Genomic DNA, 15,849 nt, shown 5'->3' with positions numbered 1-15,849 from the left:
TAGATTAGAGGAATACCCATCTCTTTGTATCCTGAAGCCATAGCCCAGTCATTCTTTGGCCTGGAGCAGAGCCAGAGCTGGCCTCCTCCAGCAGTGCAAGGAGGCCATAGAGCAGTAGTAGTAACTGGTAGAGAGGAATGGAGGGGGCGGGGGGCAGAGCAAGGATCCCAACGTAGGAAGGGGTTGAGGGAGCGAGGGATAGTGGTGGGGGAGCCAAACCTTGTAGGCCACCCTGTAGGGGCAGTTCTTTCCAAAGCCCAGGGGAGGTGAAATAGTGCGTACTACTTTGTACATCTCCTTATAGTGAATCCTTCCACTGGAAAGAACATACATTTATGTAGTTAACAATGAACATAGAGATTCCGCTTTGCTGAAGTTTACCAGAGCCGAAGTGCCAGCATTGCCCTAAGATAAATAACCTGGAAAGCAAAGCATCAGGACACAATGGACAGCAATTAGCCAAATATGCAATACTTTTCATATCATGAGATGTTTTGGACATTAGGGCTATATGGTGGTCTTTGTAAGTAGGTGGGAGTAACATTAGAATAACTGTAAAATAGTAAATAATTCACATATGTGCTGCTACTTTGTATGTGTTGTGTTGCTGTTGGGCCTCTGACTTACCAAGCAGCTCGGTCATATTCACCCCAGATACGAACAAATTCATCCAGGTGGTGAGGCCCCAATATCGAGGAATCCCGGGTGAGGTACTCAAAGTTGTCCATGATTACAGCCACAAACAGATTCAGCATCTGAACAGTGATTAGAGGAGGTCATAGACAAGGAACTACAGTATGTGTGTATGAAAGTGAAATATATATGCATGTAGGTGTCTCCTTCAACTTCTTCCGCTAATTTCTGGTAAGAGTAGAACTCTTAGAGTAGGACAGTAGGACTCCTCGACTAGGACAGTATACCTCTTAGAGTAGGACAGTAGGACTCTTAGAGTAGGTCTCAGAGTAGGACAGTAGGACTCTTCGACTAGGACAGTATACCTCTTAGAGTAGGACAGTAGGACTCTTAGAGTAGGTCTCTTAGAGTAAGACAATAGGACTCAGAGTTAGGAGAGTAGGACTCTTAGAGTAGGACAGTAGGACTCTTAGAATAGGACAGCATGACTCTTAGAGTAGGTCTCTTAGAGTAGGACAGTAGGACTCAGAGTAGGACAGTAAGACTCAGAGTAGGACAGTAAGACTCTTAGAGTTAGGACAGTGTGACTTCTAAAGTAGAACAGTAGACCTCTTAGAGTAGGACAGTAGACTCTTAGAGTAGGATAGTAGGACTTTTAGAGTAGTACAGTATACATCTTAGAGTAGAACAGTAGGACTTTTAGAGTAGGACAGTAGGACTCTTAGAGTAGGACAGTAGGACTCTTAGAGTAGGACAGTAGGACTTTTAGAGCAGGACAGTAGGAGTCAGAGTAGGACAGTAGGAGTCAGAGTAGGACTCTTACCAGAAATGAACTGAAGAAGATGAAGGAGACAAAGTAGAAGTAGGCAAACTCAGTTCCACAGCGCTCCTCGTGGTCTGATGTTAGAGCTAAGGGGTCTGGCTCACACTTCTGCCCCCCTAAACATGACAGCATGATCTCCTGCCACGACTCCCCCGTGGCACTCCTGCAGGCAGACAGCGGTGTGTCGTTCAGTGACTGAAAATGAGCCCCGGTTTGCCACTGTGTGACACATGAAGGATATCCAACTGTACCTGAATAACAACATCAGAGCACCAAAAAAGGTCTTGAAGTTGTTGTGTTGGTTGATGTGAGTCTCCTCATCCAGTCTGATGTTTCCAAAAACCTTGAGGAATATTCAGGCATATATCATGAGATATGTCCTGACTCAGTCTTGTATACAGAAACGACAGATTCACACCATGCAATGACAAACTTAAAAAGTGGCAGAATAGATAAAGAGTGTGAGCAACACCTTACCTGCATTCCGATGATTGCATATATGAAAAAGAGCATGGCAATGAGCAGACAAACGTAGGGGAGAGCCTGAAAGAGAAACCCTGTGTCATGACACAGTAACAGACGTTACACACACACACACACACACACACACACACACACACACACACACACACACACACACACACACACACACACACACACACACACACACACACACACACACACACACACACACACACACACACCTGCCTTCAGTGTTAAGTGTCCCTATCCAGTGCTGTACTGTACTGTGCGTGGAGCTGACCTTAAAGGACTGGACAAAGGTCCAGAGCAGGATGCGGATGGTGTAACCCTGCCTCAACAGCTTGATCAGTCTGGCTGCACGGAACAGCTTCAGGAAACCCATGTTGAAGGTCTCAATTGACTTCAGGGAGATGAGAGAGTATGTTTACAGCTCATTAGCAGTGCACTGTATAGAAATGGTAACACAATCAGCCATTGATTGATATTCAGTAATGCTTTGTTACCTGCAAGTCTACCACTATTTCTGTGATGCTTCCCAAAACTGTGATGAAGTCGAATATATTCCAAGTGTCTCGAAAGTAGTTCTGAAGAAGAGGGGAACACATCCATTCTTCAGTCAGTAGATGTTAGTAGCATTGCAAACAGGATCAGATCATGATGTCATGGACAGTAAGGCATTAACTTGCTCCTCACCAGAAAGCCAAAGGCCATGATCTTGAGGACACACTCCACAGAGAAGAGCACAGTGAAAGCTGTGTTCAGGTGTTTCAGCACAGCCTCGTATGCTGGTGGGGCAGAGTAATACTACCACCATATAGGAGATAAAGAGAGACACCATTAAACACCATTGGAATGACCCCAAATTACTGGGATGCACAGACAACCCAAAATAACACAATGAACCTAAACACAGACCATCTTGCTCAATCACCATACAACTGTAGATCTATGGCCACAGGTTCATAGCAGATTTCGTCTGATACATAAATAGCGTAACATTAAGCTGAGGCTATAAAAGGAGTCATTCCTCTGAGTTGTACAGACAGAGTTAACGAGGCCATGTTAAATACTAGCCGGTGGATATAGATCAATATTTAATAGAGGCTGAGTCATCCTCTCCTTCCGTCTGACTGAAGGCCTTTTCTTGGAATAAATTGAATGCTCACAAGGACGGGAATGGAAGAAAACCAGACCGTTAGCTAGAGAACAGCACAGAGTAGAGGGACATGCATCTTAAAACCCCAATCAGCTACAGCTACAGGCGCCATAATACCTTCTGCACCACAGGGACTAGACTTCTGCTTTACAAATGGGATTAGTTCAGTGTATTGTTTGAATGTGATCATTATCCACACCTTCATCATCAGGACAATGGTGTTGAGTGCAATCATGGCCAGCACAGTGTATTCGAAGGAGGGGGAGACCACAAAGTGCCAGAGGCGGTACTGGAACGTCTGCCTGTTCTGAGGCATGTAGCGGGTCAGGGGTTTGGCACTTATGGCAAAGTCAATGCAAGCCCTCTGTAAGGGAAAACACACACGAAGGAAAGTTGAAGAACACTTTGTTGGGAATAAGCATGAAGCGGTTAGCTCTGGGAAAGTCCTTATATTTTCTCCTTGAAGTAGAGACACTGCTGTGTGGACTGCTGGGAACATTCTGGTCAATATTGACTGAGGGATACCTGGTGGGAGAGACTATGTGAGTCTGGAGGGGAAATCTCACTATTCCTGTATATTTACCAGGCATTTTCCATGAGCCAGTGTGCTCCTCTGTGTAATAACCTGTCAAGACTGAGCGAGTTAAATCTAAAAGCGCAGACGGGGTCATTTTGATGTGTGTGCTACATTCCACCAGCAAACCATATCAATAACACATACACTGAGCTGGTGTGTTCTAGATTATCACTGGAAAGTCTACAGTTAAAAAGGAATGTCTAGGTTCCATTTAGCTTGTTTTGTGATTCACTGTGTTTGTGTGTGTGTGTGTGTGTTTGTGTATGTGTGTGACTCCATCACCTCGTTCTTCTCCAAGCTGCATTCCTCCATCATCTTGTCTCCCTGCTCCTGGAAGGTGATGATGATGAGAGCCACAAAGATGTTGACGAAGAAGAAGGGGAAGACCACAAAGTAGATGACATAGAATATGGACATCTCCATCCTGTTGCCCCTGCTGGGACCTCTGTCCTCCTCTGTCACGTCCACAGAGTGCTGCAGGACCCTGGACAGACACACAGACAGACCACAGTGTACTCAGCAATGGACTTTCTGAAAGATATTTCAGTCTAACTTATGTACAGTAGTGACATAGCAAAAGAAAGTAGTCTTGTGCGAGTTGGAACTGCTCATAGTGTTTCTGTAGTGTGAGGCACAAATACACCCCGTGGACAGAACGCTAGTCTATTGCAGTCTTTAGTATGACTCGGCTAGGGATCGAACTTCCAACCTTTCTATCTCAGGCAGGACACTCTAACCACTAGTCCACAAGGTGCTGTTGTAACATAGTGGAAAGTGTGTATGGAGAGAGTGAGACTTACTGTGGCCAGCCCTCCCCAGTGGAGACAGTAAACAGAGTGAGTAGGGCCCAGACTATGTTGTCATAGTGGAAGTCATGTCTCCTCCAATCCCTTCTCTTCACTTCCTTTTTATCCTTCTCATAGTCAATGTAGAAGCCTCTGAAAGGAAGAGACAGACACACAGTGTACAATAGACATTCAGTGGACAAAGAAGCAGTAAAAAACATGACCATACTGTAGGTCTCCAATAGGTCTCCATCCACCACAACTACAGTATGTTAGTGTTCTGTAAGGCCCAGTGTATGAGTGTATACAGGCAGCTTAGCAGACACCTACTGGCAGTCCTTCTCTGTGTCTTTGGATCCATCTGTGCAGTAGAAGAACTTCCCTTTGAACAGCTGCACAGCGATGACAGCGAAGATGAACATGAAGAGCTTGTACACGATGAGGATGTTGAAGACGTTCTTCAGAGAGGTCACCACACAGTCAAACACTGCCTACACACACAGGCAGAGGACGAAGCATAAGGGAAGGCGATTGAAAAAGAGAGTCAAAGAAAGTGATACGCTAAAACTGTGGGGGTACAGCTTTCGTCCAGTTAGCCAAGGATTTGTTGAGGCTTACTTTTATTTTATATATATATTTTCATTTTTCTCCCAAATTGGTAGTTACATTCTTGTTCCATCGCTGCAACTCCCATACGGACTCAGGAAAGGCGAAGGTCGAGAGCCGTGTGTCCTCCGAAACAGGACCCCGCCAAGCTGCACTGCCTCTTGACACAGAACTCACTTAACCCAGAAGCCAGCTGCACCAATGTGTCAGAGGAAACATTGTACACCTGGTGACCATGTCAGCGTGCATTGCACCCAGCCCACCACAGGAGTCGCTAGAGTGCAATGGGACAAGGACGACCCAGACGGTCAAACCCTCCCCTAACCCAGATGATGCTGGGCCAATTGTGTGCCGCCTCATGGGTCTCCCGGTTGCTGCCAGCAGCGTCACTACAGATCCTGGTTCGATCCCAGGCTGCACATGCGATGCAGTGCCTTAGATGTTCATCAAAGCTGGGACTGAGAGACTGAAAAGCAGCTTCTATCTCAAGGCCATCAGACTGTTAAACAGCCATCACTAACACAGAGAGGCTGCTGCCTACATACAGACTCAAATCATTGGCCACTTTAATAAATGGATCACTAGTCACTTTAAATAAGGCCACTTTAATAATGTTTACATATCTTACATTACTCATCTCATACTGTATGTATATACTGTATCTGATACCATCTATTGCACCTTGTCTATGCCGCTTGCAATCGCTCATCCATATATGTATTCTAATTCCATTCCTTTATATTTGTGTGTATTAGGTAGTTGTGGTGTTATATTACTTGTTAGATATTACTGCACTGTCGGAACTAGAAGCACAAGCATTTCAGTACACTCACATTAACATCTGCTAACTATGTCTATGTGACCAATTAAATGTGATTTGATTAGACCTTTTCACCACTCGGGAGGCCCTTAACGCTGACTTCTAACTCAAGTGGTATAAATAGCATACACTTGTCCAATATGATCCCAAACTGTTGTTGCTACATGAGTGATTGGAAGAGGACTGTATTACCCTGTAGATCTTTATTTCACTTTCCATTCCCAGGACAATCAGGTCTATTGATTGCAGTGTGTCTGGTATCAGCTGACTGACTGACTCCCTGGTCCACTCACACAGATATCAGTCGGACTCATTTCCTCATTCCCCTTGGCAGATACACCCCCCCCCCCCCCCCCCCAGCAGAAATGGAATGTGTGAGGTTTGGGAAATTCAGTCTTGACAAAATGTTTTCATGCTCGAACGCTCAGGTTTATCACCTCATCTATCAATCTTTTCTCTAGCTGATTCTCTGCTGCCTGGAAACCCTCATGTGGAAATAGGTGTGACTAAATGGATGTATGGCAGTGGCTACTGACCTGATACCGTTATACCACACACATAGACAGTACTGCAGCCTTGATAAACCCTGAACAGCCTGATAGAGCTGCCCTGTAGTCTATCCCTCCAACTGTTGACTGGGGCAGGCACTGTTAACATGGGAAGCAATTGCTGAGAAAGCAAATGGAAATTTTTACCTTAAGTTTCGGTAGTCTCTTGATGGTCTTTAGGGGCCTCAGGACACGCAGAACCCGAAGAGACTTGATGGTTTTGATGTCCCGTCCTTTATTATTTCTACAAGTAAAAACACATAGAATGAAGACCTGATAAACTCACTCCAACACCGAGCTAATCATATTACAGGAGATGTATTGCTGTACTTTACATCTCTGATTAGAAAGAGATACAGTGCTATAAAAAAGTATTTTCTCCTTTTCTGATTTTCTCAGTTTTTCATATTTTTGATACTGAATGTTATCAGATCTTCAAACAAAACCTATATTAGATAAAGGGAACCTGAGTTCACAAATAACAAACAAAAAGTACACTTACTTTATTTATTTAATTAGCAAAGTTATGCAACACCCAATTCCACTGTGTGAAAACGTAATTGCCCCCTTACACTCAATAACTGGTTGTTCCACCTTTAGCCGCAATGAATGAAACCAAATGCTTCCTGTAGTTGTTGATCAGTCTCTCTCATCGCTGTGGAGGAATTTTGGCCCACTCTTGTATGCAGAACTGCTTTGACTCAGCGACATTTGTGGGTTTTCAATCAGGAACTGCTAGTTTCAAGTCCTGCCACAATATCTCAATTAGGATTAGGTCTGGAATGACTAGGCCATTACAAAATCTCAATATTTGTTGCATTTGAACCATTTTCATGTAGACTTGATTGTGTGTTTGGGATCATTGACTTGCTGCGTGACCCAGCTGCAGATGGCCTGACATTCTCCTGTAGAATTCACTGATACAGAGCAGAATTTATCATTCCTTCTATTAAGGCAAGTCGTCGCCAGACATAATGGGACCCACCTCGTCCAAAAAGTTGACTCAAGTTTGCCAAAAAGCACCTGGATGATCAGCAAGACCCTTGGAAGAAGGTGCTATCGACAGATGGGTCAAAAGTATAACTTATTGGAGGACATGAGTCCCATTATGCCTGGCAAAAACCAAACACTGCATTCCACAGTAAGAACCTTATACCAACGGTCAAGTATGGTGGTGGTAGAGTAGAATTCTGCTATGTATTAGATATTTCTACAGGTGAATGTCAGGCCATCCATCTGTGAGCTGTTGCTGAAGCACAGCTGGGTCAAGACAATGATCCAAAACGAACAATCAAGTCTATATGAAAATGGCTAAAAGGCAACAAATTTGAAGTTTTGGAATGGCCTAGTCAAAGTCCAGACCTAATCCCAAATGTTGTGGCAGAACTTGACACGAGCAGTTCATGTGAGCAGTTCAGAATTCCTCCACAGTGAAGTGAGACACTGATCAACAACTACAGGAAGCGTTTGGTTGGAGTCATTGCAGCTAAAGGTGGCACAACCAGTTATTGAGTGTAAGGGGGCAATTCTTTTTTCACACAGGGGCATTGGGTGTTGCATAACTTTGTTTATGAAATCAATTAAAGAGGTATGTAATTGTTGTGTCATTTGTTCAATCAGTTTCCTTTATTCTAATTTTAGGTTTAGGTTGAAGAACTTATAACATTGAGTATCAAAAATATTTAAAAGTAGTGAAAATTAGAAAGGGGGCAAATACTTTTCCACAGCACTAAAGAGGAAAGACAGGATGCTGTTGACAACTGTTAAGAAATTAGCAGAAAGAAAGGGAGTGAAGAAAGTGTTTTTACCCCAACACATTCCTGGCAGTCCCACAGCAACACAATCCACAGGAGCAGAGGACGACAGAGAGAAAGACATGATACTGAACATGTACATCTCAGGGTGGGAAAAACATGTATATCACAAAACAGAGTGAAAAACTATGTCCAATCCAGTCAAGCTACACTGGCAGTTTACAGTCTAGCACGGTACACTACACAAACCACTACACAGGAAGTTATAACATATGCAAGGTCACATGACTCACGTGAGGGCGAAGGCCACCAGAGCTCCGACCACCACGATAAAGTCTAGAATGTTCCACAGGTCCCGGAAATAGGAGCCGTCATGGAGAATCAAGCCCTGGTCTATCATCTGTCAAATACACATCTTATTAAGTCATTTGAAAACAGCACTAAATATTGGCATAGGGGGACCTCACTGTTAATTAGCAAAATACTGTACATTCTGTCTATCTGACATTACATTTTCCCTGGACTACCCACTGGGCACAGACGTCATTCATTGAAATGACATGGAAACAACATTGATTCAACCAGTGTGTGCCCAGTGGGTAACAGCTTATGGCAAACATGTTCATGTACCATCTGTCAAATCCAACTGACACCACTACAGTATGGTATGTCCACTGTCATGTCAATATGACACCGTTTTAAAACAGGATTCCTGCTGATTGAATAACTCACCTTTATTATCATTTCAAATGTAAAGACACCTGTGAACACGTAGTCAAAGTAACGCAAAACCTGTGGGGTAAAAAGTAGACAAATATATTAATACATTAATCACAATATTGGACTCCAGGGGTTGATGAAGAACATTTAATTATTTGCCATTAGCTCAAACATTACAGGAGAACAAAAAGCACTTATGACCAGAGAGAGACTCTGAGACACTATGTTTAATGTGTTGCATCTGTTCTTCACCACTGAACTAGGGACACATTTTGCTTTTAGGAAACCAACTTCTCTCTTTAATGGTCACATTGATTACGTTTACCCCGAGGGCCTTTTATTTCTAAGACGATGCTTTTAAGTGGCACCCTTCTGATGAATATGTGCTTTGATTATCTTCCTTGCATATCACACAGGCCCATTTCACTTCCAACTCAATCTGCCTCAATCACCAACATCCAGAGAAGTCCCCCCATTAAGTCACCGTGGGAGACCCTCACAAAGCAGTTTAATTAATGCTTTCATTTAGTCTTTCAGCTAGTACAGGGCCAGATATGAGACCCCAGGCACACATTCCCAAGGATTAGTTTTTACTTGAAGGAACTTCTGTAACCACATACAAAACAATGGCATCAAAAAAAATGATGTGCTATCTGTTTGGTTTGTTGTCGTATGAAGAGGCTAAAGCAGAGGCAGCTGTAGGGAATGTGATGTGATGATTCTACACCCCACAACACCCTCCTCTCCTCAATCTGGCTCCTCAGTGTGAGCAGAGAGTGACAACTCTAATATAGATCAGATAGAGTGTCAGACGCAGACACAATCCCCGTCAGTGGGTGCACGTTCGCACCCCTCGTTATGCTGAGAGAAAGATAATACAGCAGAGGAAAACAAAGCAAAACAAAAGCAACCACACACCAAAGACAATAGCCTAGCCACCATTGTGGAGAAGGACAGTTAGAATAGTGAGGCTCAAGGTCAGCGAGGAAAACAGCCATCTGTTGAGTCCATGTAAAGCCCAGTGACCAGACTGGCTCTCACTTTGTTCCAGTTAGAGGTGGCTGACACGGGGTCCTCTGCAGCCAGGGCGATACTGCTGGCAGCGATCACCAGCAGGATGCATGTTTCAAAGTAACGCAGGTTCACCACATAGTGACAGGCCCGGCGGATCCTAGAGAAGGAACAGAGGACACAACCGCTCTGACTGAGAAACATCTGACAGAGCAAGACTGATTTGAGTGTGTTGTTTCTATATCTCTATCATGTCTCTGTTAGATTGTTTGGATGATGGTGTTAGGTTGATGGTGTTAAGATGATGGTGTTAGGTTGATGGTGTTAGGTTGATGGTGTTAGGTTGATGGTGTTAGGTTGATGGTGTTAGGTTGATGGTGTTAGGTTGATGGTGTTAGGTTGATGGTGTTAGGTTGATGGTGTTAAGATGATGGTGTTAGGTTGATGGTGTTAGGTTGATGGTGTTAGGTTGATGGTGTTAGGGTGATGGTGTTATGTTGATGGTGTTAGGTTGATGGTGTTAGGTTGATGGTGTTAGGATGATGGTGTTAGGTTGATGCTGTTAGGTTGATGCTGTTAGGTTGATGCTGTTAGGTTGATGCTATTAAGATGATGGAACTAGGATGATCAAATCAAATTGTATTTGTCACATGCGCCGAATACAATGCTTACTTACAAGCCCTTAACCAACAAAGTAGTTAAGGAAATAGAACCTGTTGGGGATAGGGCTGATTGCTGCCCCCTTTGGGGTGATTGCGTGCCCATAGTAAACAGAAACAAAATCTGTCAAAAATTGCTAATATATGCAATTAAAAATGATCATTGAATAGAAAACACTCTAAAGCTTCTAAAACCGTTTAAATTATGTCTATATGTAAAGCAGAACTCTCAGGGCACTCATTCTCCCAAACTCTCTCTTGTCATCATAAAAGTTGGCCCAACTTTGACGTCATCGCCCCCACCCTTCCCAAGCACCTACAGTCCTGGGAACAGTTTCTATGCCTTCAGCGCGATGTCCGCTTTCAATGGGGCAGGTTACTCTCATGCGCGTTCTGCTCCGGTGATGTCTTTCTTCCAAGATTGATTAAACGATGCGTGTGTTTCTGTTCATCCTCAGAATTGCTGTGAAGCTATATAACATGCTAACGCTGTGTTCTGAACATAGTTTGACAAGTTTAGTCGACATATAATATGTAATTTCGACGTTTTGGTGCGCACCCACTTGACTTTTTGGCTGCATTTCAACAGAAATATGTCGTGTTTGATAACCGAAAGACACAGACTTCAAAACTAAAGCTGTTTTTGGTAAGTATAAACCCTTCCAGGTCTTCTGATGGAAGAACAGCAAAGGTAAGGGAATATTTATGTGTTAAATTTGGGTTTCTGTGGACTCCGAGATAGAGGAGCCAAAATGCTAATTCCTGAGCGCCGACTCATATTATGGCCTAGTGAACGAAATCTGTAACGTTAAAAATAAATGTAACACAGCGATTGCATTTAGAAGAAGTGTATCTTTCTATCTATATGTAGAACATGTATATTTAGTCAAAGTTTATGTTGTGTATTCCATGTTAGCTGACGGCATCTGCAGACGCTATCGTCATTTCTCCGGACATTTGAGTAGCATTTTTTTAACATGGCGTCATTGTAAACAGAGATTTATGGATATTTATAGCATATTATTGAAAAAAACATAAATGTACTGTGTAACATGTTATATTACTGTCATCTGATGAAGATTTCAAAAGGTTAGTGAAATTATTTTTCTTTTAATCCTGCGTTTGGTGATTGCATATTTTGTTCAATTTGGCTATGGAAATTAGCTGTGCTATGTTTTCGCCGTAAAACATTTTAGAAATCTGACTTGCTGGCTAGATAAACAAGTTGTTTATCTTTCATTTGAGCTATTGGACTTGTTAATGTGTGGAGGTTAAATATTTCTAAGAATATTTTTGCATTCCGTGCGCCACCGTTCCAGCTGGCGGTGGGAGGGCTGATCCCCAATTGGGAACCAAGATCTTTGAAAAGATTTACTAAATAAACGAAAGTAAAAAAATGTAATCAAAAAGTTACACAAGAAAATGACATACCAATAACGAGGCTATATACAGGGTCAATGTGCAGGGGTACAGGTTAGTCGAGGTAATTTGTACATGTAGGTAGGGGTAAAGTGATTATGCATAGATAATTGACAGCAAGTAGCAGCAGTGTAAAAACATAGGGGGGGGGGGGTTCAATGTAAATAGTCTGGGTGGCCATTTGATTAGTTGTTCAGCAGTCTTATGGCTTGGGGGTAGAAGCTGTTAAGAAACATTTTGGACCTAGACTTGGTGCTCCGGTACCGCTTGCCGTGTGGTATTAGAGAGAACAGTCTATGAATGACTTCGGTGACTGCAGTCTGACAATTTTGGGGGCCTTCCTATGACACCGCCTAGTATTTAGGTCCTGGATGGCAGCAAGCTTGGTCCCAGTGATGTACTGGGCCGTACGCACTACCCTCTGTCGCGCCTTACGGTCAGATGCCGAGCAGTTGCCATACCAGGCAGTGATGCAACCAGTCATGCTCTCGATGGTGCAGCTGTAAACGTTTTGAGGATCTGGGGACCCATGCCAAATCTTTTCAGTCTCCTGAGGGAGACTGTCGTGCCCTATCCCCACATGATGGAACTACGATGATGGTGTAAGGTTGATGGTTCTATGATGATGGTGTTAGGATGATGGTTTAAAGTTGATGGTGTTAGATGATGGTACTAGAATGATGGTGTTAGGATGATGGTGTAAGGTTGATGGTACTATGATGATGGTGTTAGGATGATGGTGTAAGTTTGATGGTACTATGATGATGGTGTTAGGTTGATGGTACTATGATGATGGTGTTAGGATGATGGTACTATGATGATGGTGTTAGGATGATGGTACTATGATGATGGTGTTAGGATGATGGTGTAATGTTAATGGTGTTAGATGATGGTACTAGAATGATGGTACTATGATGATGGTGTTAGGATGATGGTGTTAGATGATGATACTAGGATAATGGTACTAGAATGAGGATGTTAGGATGGTGGTACTTGGATAATGGTACTAGAATGATGGTATTGAGATGATGGTACTTGGATGATGGTGTTAGGATGATGTTGTTAGGTAGATGGTGTTAGGGTGATGGTGTTAGGATTATGGTGTTAGGTTGATGGTGTTAGGATGATGGTACTAGGATGATGGTGTTAGGATGATGGTACTAGGATGATGGTACTAGGATGATGGTGTTAGGTTGTTGGTGTTGAGATTATGGTACTTGGATGATGGTGTTAGGATGATGTTGTTAGGTTGATGGTGTGAGGATGATGGCTGTCTGTCATGGACACTCTTTTTTTGTCATTTCCAGTCACAATTTACAGACATGTTTACGTGTTGCTGTGCGTTTTGCTGCTAACCTTACTTTGCTACATGACAACTTTACGGTTTTTACTTTTTAATTAACGTTTATATTTTTAGTTTTTCCCTTTTTCGCTCTACTTTTTTTCATTCAACTTTTTCACTCCGGAAGCTTTATCTGGACGTGATTCGTCAGGACCTCCACCAGCCGAAGCTAAGTAGTAACATTAACATGAGGCCTTCTAATTGCAGTCGATGTACTCATAATATACAGGAGAACGATTGCCTTATGTTGAGGATAGCCGTGCTGCAAGCCCAGCTTCAGACGCAATCGTTAGGCAAGGGTAATTTCAGTGTAGGAAAGGATGAAACAGTGTCTGTGCCACCAGTAAGTACAGATAGTAGTATAAATCCCCTCGCACGGTCCCCGCAGCCAGACAACTTTCTCACGGCTTCTGGAGGGAAATAATGTAGGAATGCTCAGCCGGTGTCGCTCATTCAGCCGACAGAAACTTTCAACCAGTTCTCCTCATTAAGCTGCGAGTTGGAGTCAGAGGCCAAGCCTTTTCTGGTCTCTACTCCTCCTGTTACGGGGACGTTGAAGCCTCCCACCATTAGCTCTGACAATTTGAAAACCCTAGTCATTTGGCGACTCCATTACCCACAGTATTAGACTTAAAACGAATCATCCAGCGATCATACACTGTTTACCAGGGGGCAGGGCTACCGATGTTAAGGCTAATCTGAAGATGGTGCTGGCTAAAACTGGCGAGTGTAGAGAGTATAGGGATATTGTTATCCATGTCGGCACCAACGATGTTAGGATGAAACAGTCAGAGGTCACCATGCGCAACATAGCTTCAGCATGTAAATCAGCTAGAAAGATTGGTCGGCATTGTATAATTGTCTCTGGCCCCCTCCCAGTTAGGGGGAGTGATGAGCTCTACAGTACTGTCTCACATCTCAATTGCTGGTTGAAAACTGTTTTCTGCCCCTCCCAAAAGATAGAATTTGTAGATAATTGGCCCTCTTCTGGAACTCACCCTCAAACAGGACCAAGCCTGGCCTGTTGAGGAGTGACGGACTCCATCCTAGGTGGAGGGGGGCTCTCATCTTATCTACGAACATAGCCAGGGCTCTAACTCCCCTAGCTCCACACAGGGTGCAGGCCAGGCAGCAGGCTGTTAGCCAGCCTGCCAGCTTAGTGGAGTCTGCCACCAGCACAGTAAGTGTAGTCAGCTCAGCTATCCCCATTGAGACTGTGGCTGTGCCTCGACCTAGGTTGGGCAAAACTAAACATGGCGGTGTTTGCCTTAGCAATCTCACTGGAATAAATACCTCCTCCATTCCTGCCATTATTGAAAGAGATTGTGATACTTCACATCTCAAAATAGGGCTACTTAATGTTAGATCCCTCACTTCCAAATCCAATCAAAATCCAGTCAAATTTTATTTGTAACATACACATGGTTAGCAGATGTTAATGCGAGTGTAACGAAATGCTTATGCTTCTAGTTCTTATCTGTTTGGAAAGATATCAGTTTGTCTCTGTGGATGGTTTGTCCTCTGACAAATCAACTGTAAATTTCGGTGTCCCTCAAGGTTCCTTTTTGGGACCACTATCGTTTTCACTATATATTTTACCTCTTGGTGATGTCATTCGGAAACATAATGTTAACTTTCACTGCTATGCAGATGACACACAGCTGTACATTTCGATGAAACATGGTGAAGCCCCAAAATTGCCCTCGCTGGAAGCCTGTGTTTCAGACATAAGGAAGTGGATGGCTGCAAATGTTCTACTTTTACCCTCGGACAAAACAAAAAGATCTTCTGATAAATCTGACAATTAACCTTGATGGTTGTACAGTCGTCTCAAATAAAACTGTGAAGGACCTCGGTGTTACTCTGGATCCTGATCTCTCTTTTGACGAACATATCACAACTGTTTCAAGGACAGCTTTTTTCCATCTACGTAACATTGCAGAAATCAGAAACTTTCTGTCCAACAATGATGCTGAAAAGCTAGTCCATGCTTTTGTCACTTCTAGGTTAGACTACTGCAATGCTCTACTTTCCGGCTCTCCGGATATAGCACGAAATAAACTTCAGTTAGTGCTAAACACGGCTGCTAGATTCTTGACTAGAACCCCAAAATTTGACCATATTACTCCAGTGCTAGCCTCTCTACACTGGCCTCCTGTTAAGGAAAGGGCTGATTTCAAGGTTTTACTCCTACATATCTTTCTGATTTGGTCCTGCCGGACATACCTACAGGTACGCTACGGTCACAAGACACAGGCCTAGAATTTCTAAGCAAACAGCTGGAGGCAGGGCTTTCTCCTATAGAGCTCCATTTTTTTGGAATGGTCTGCCTACCCATGTGAGAGACGCAGACTCGGTCTCAACCTTTAAGTCTTTACTGAAGACTCATCTCTTCAGTAGGTCCTATGATTGAGTGTAGTCTGGCCCAGGAGTGTGAAGGTGAACGGAAAGGCACTGGAGCAACGAACCGCCCTTGCTGTCTCTGCCTGGCCGGTTCCCCTCTCTCCACTGGG

The 15,849-nt window shown here is 43.5% G+C and overlaps 1 protein-coding gene across 3 annotated transcripts in view; it reads right to left on the bottom strand.

The window, feature by feature from the left end:
• The window catches only part of LOC109902983 (voltage-dependent R-type calcium channel subunit alpha-1E), a 105,438-nt gene that overhangs the window by 12,023 nt on the left and 77,566 nt on the right, over nt 1–15,849 (bottom strand). For 2 of the 3 annotated variants that reach the window (XM_031785976.1, XM_031785978.1), the window contains exons 21-36: nt 9,947–10,076; nt 8,918–8,977; nt 8,479–8,585; nt 8,240–8,251; nt 6,579–6,675; nt 4,788–4,948; nt 4,473–4,610; nt 3,955–4,156; nt 3,295–3,459; nt 2,633–2,743; nt 2,443–2,523; nt 2,220–2,339; nt 1,934–1,999; nt 1,708–1,799; nt 1,457–1,619; nt 628–755 (exon numbers count right to left, since the gene is read on the bottom strand). In XM_031785976.1, the coding sequence (XP_031641836.1) occupies nt 628–755; nt 1,457–1,619; nt 1,708–1,799; nt 1,934–1,999; nt 2,220–2,339; nt 2,443–2,523; nt 2,633–2,743; nt 3,295–3,459; nt 3,955–4,156; nt 4,473–4,610; nt 4,788–4,948; nt 6,579–6,675; nt 8,240–8,251; nt 8,479–8,585; nt 8,918–8,977; nt 9,947–10,076 (1,833 nt within the window). Of the gene's footprint in view, nt 1–219; nt 317–627; nt 756–1,456; nt 1,620–1,707; nt 1,800–1,933; nt 2,000–2,219; nt 2,340–2,442; nt 2,524–2,632; nt 2,744–3,294; nt 3,460–3,954; nt 4,157–4,472; nt 4,611–4,787; nt 4,949–6,578; nt 6,676–8,239; nt 8,252–8,478; nt 8,586–8,917; nt 8,978–9,946; nt 10,077–15,849 lie in introns of all 3 variants that reach the window. The other variant, XM_031785977.1, reaches the window with a different exon arrangement.

The sequence above is a fragment of the Oncorhynchus kisutch genome, linkage group LG13 (genome assembly GCF_002021735.2).
Source record: "Oncorhynchus kisutch isolate 150728-3 linkage group LG13, Okis_V2, whole genome shotgun sequence".
Lineage (NCBI taxonomy): Eukaryota > Metazoa > Chordata > Actinopteri > Salmoniformes > Salmonidae > Oncorhynchus > Oncorhynchus kisutch.
This window is presented reverse-complemented; position numbering and strand designations above follow the sequence as displayed.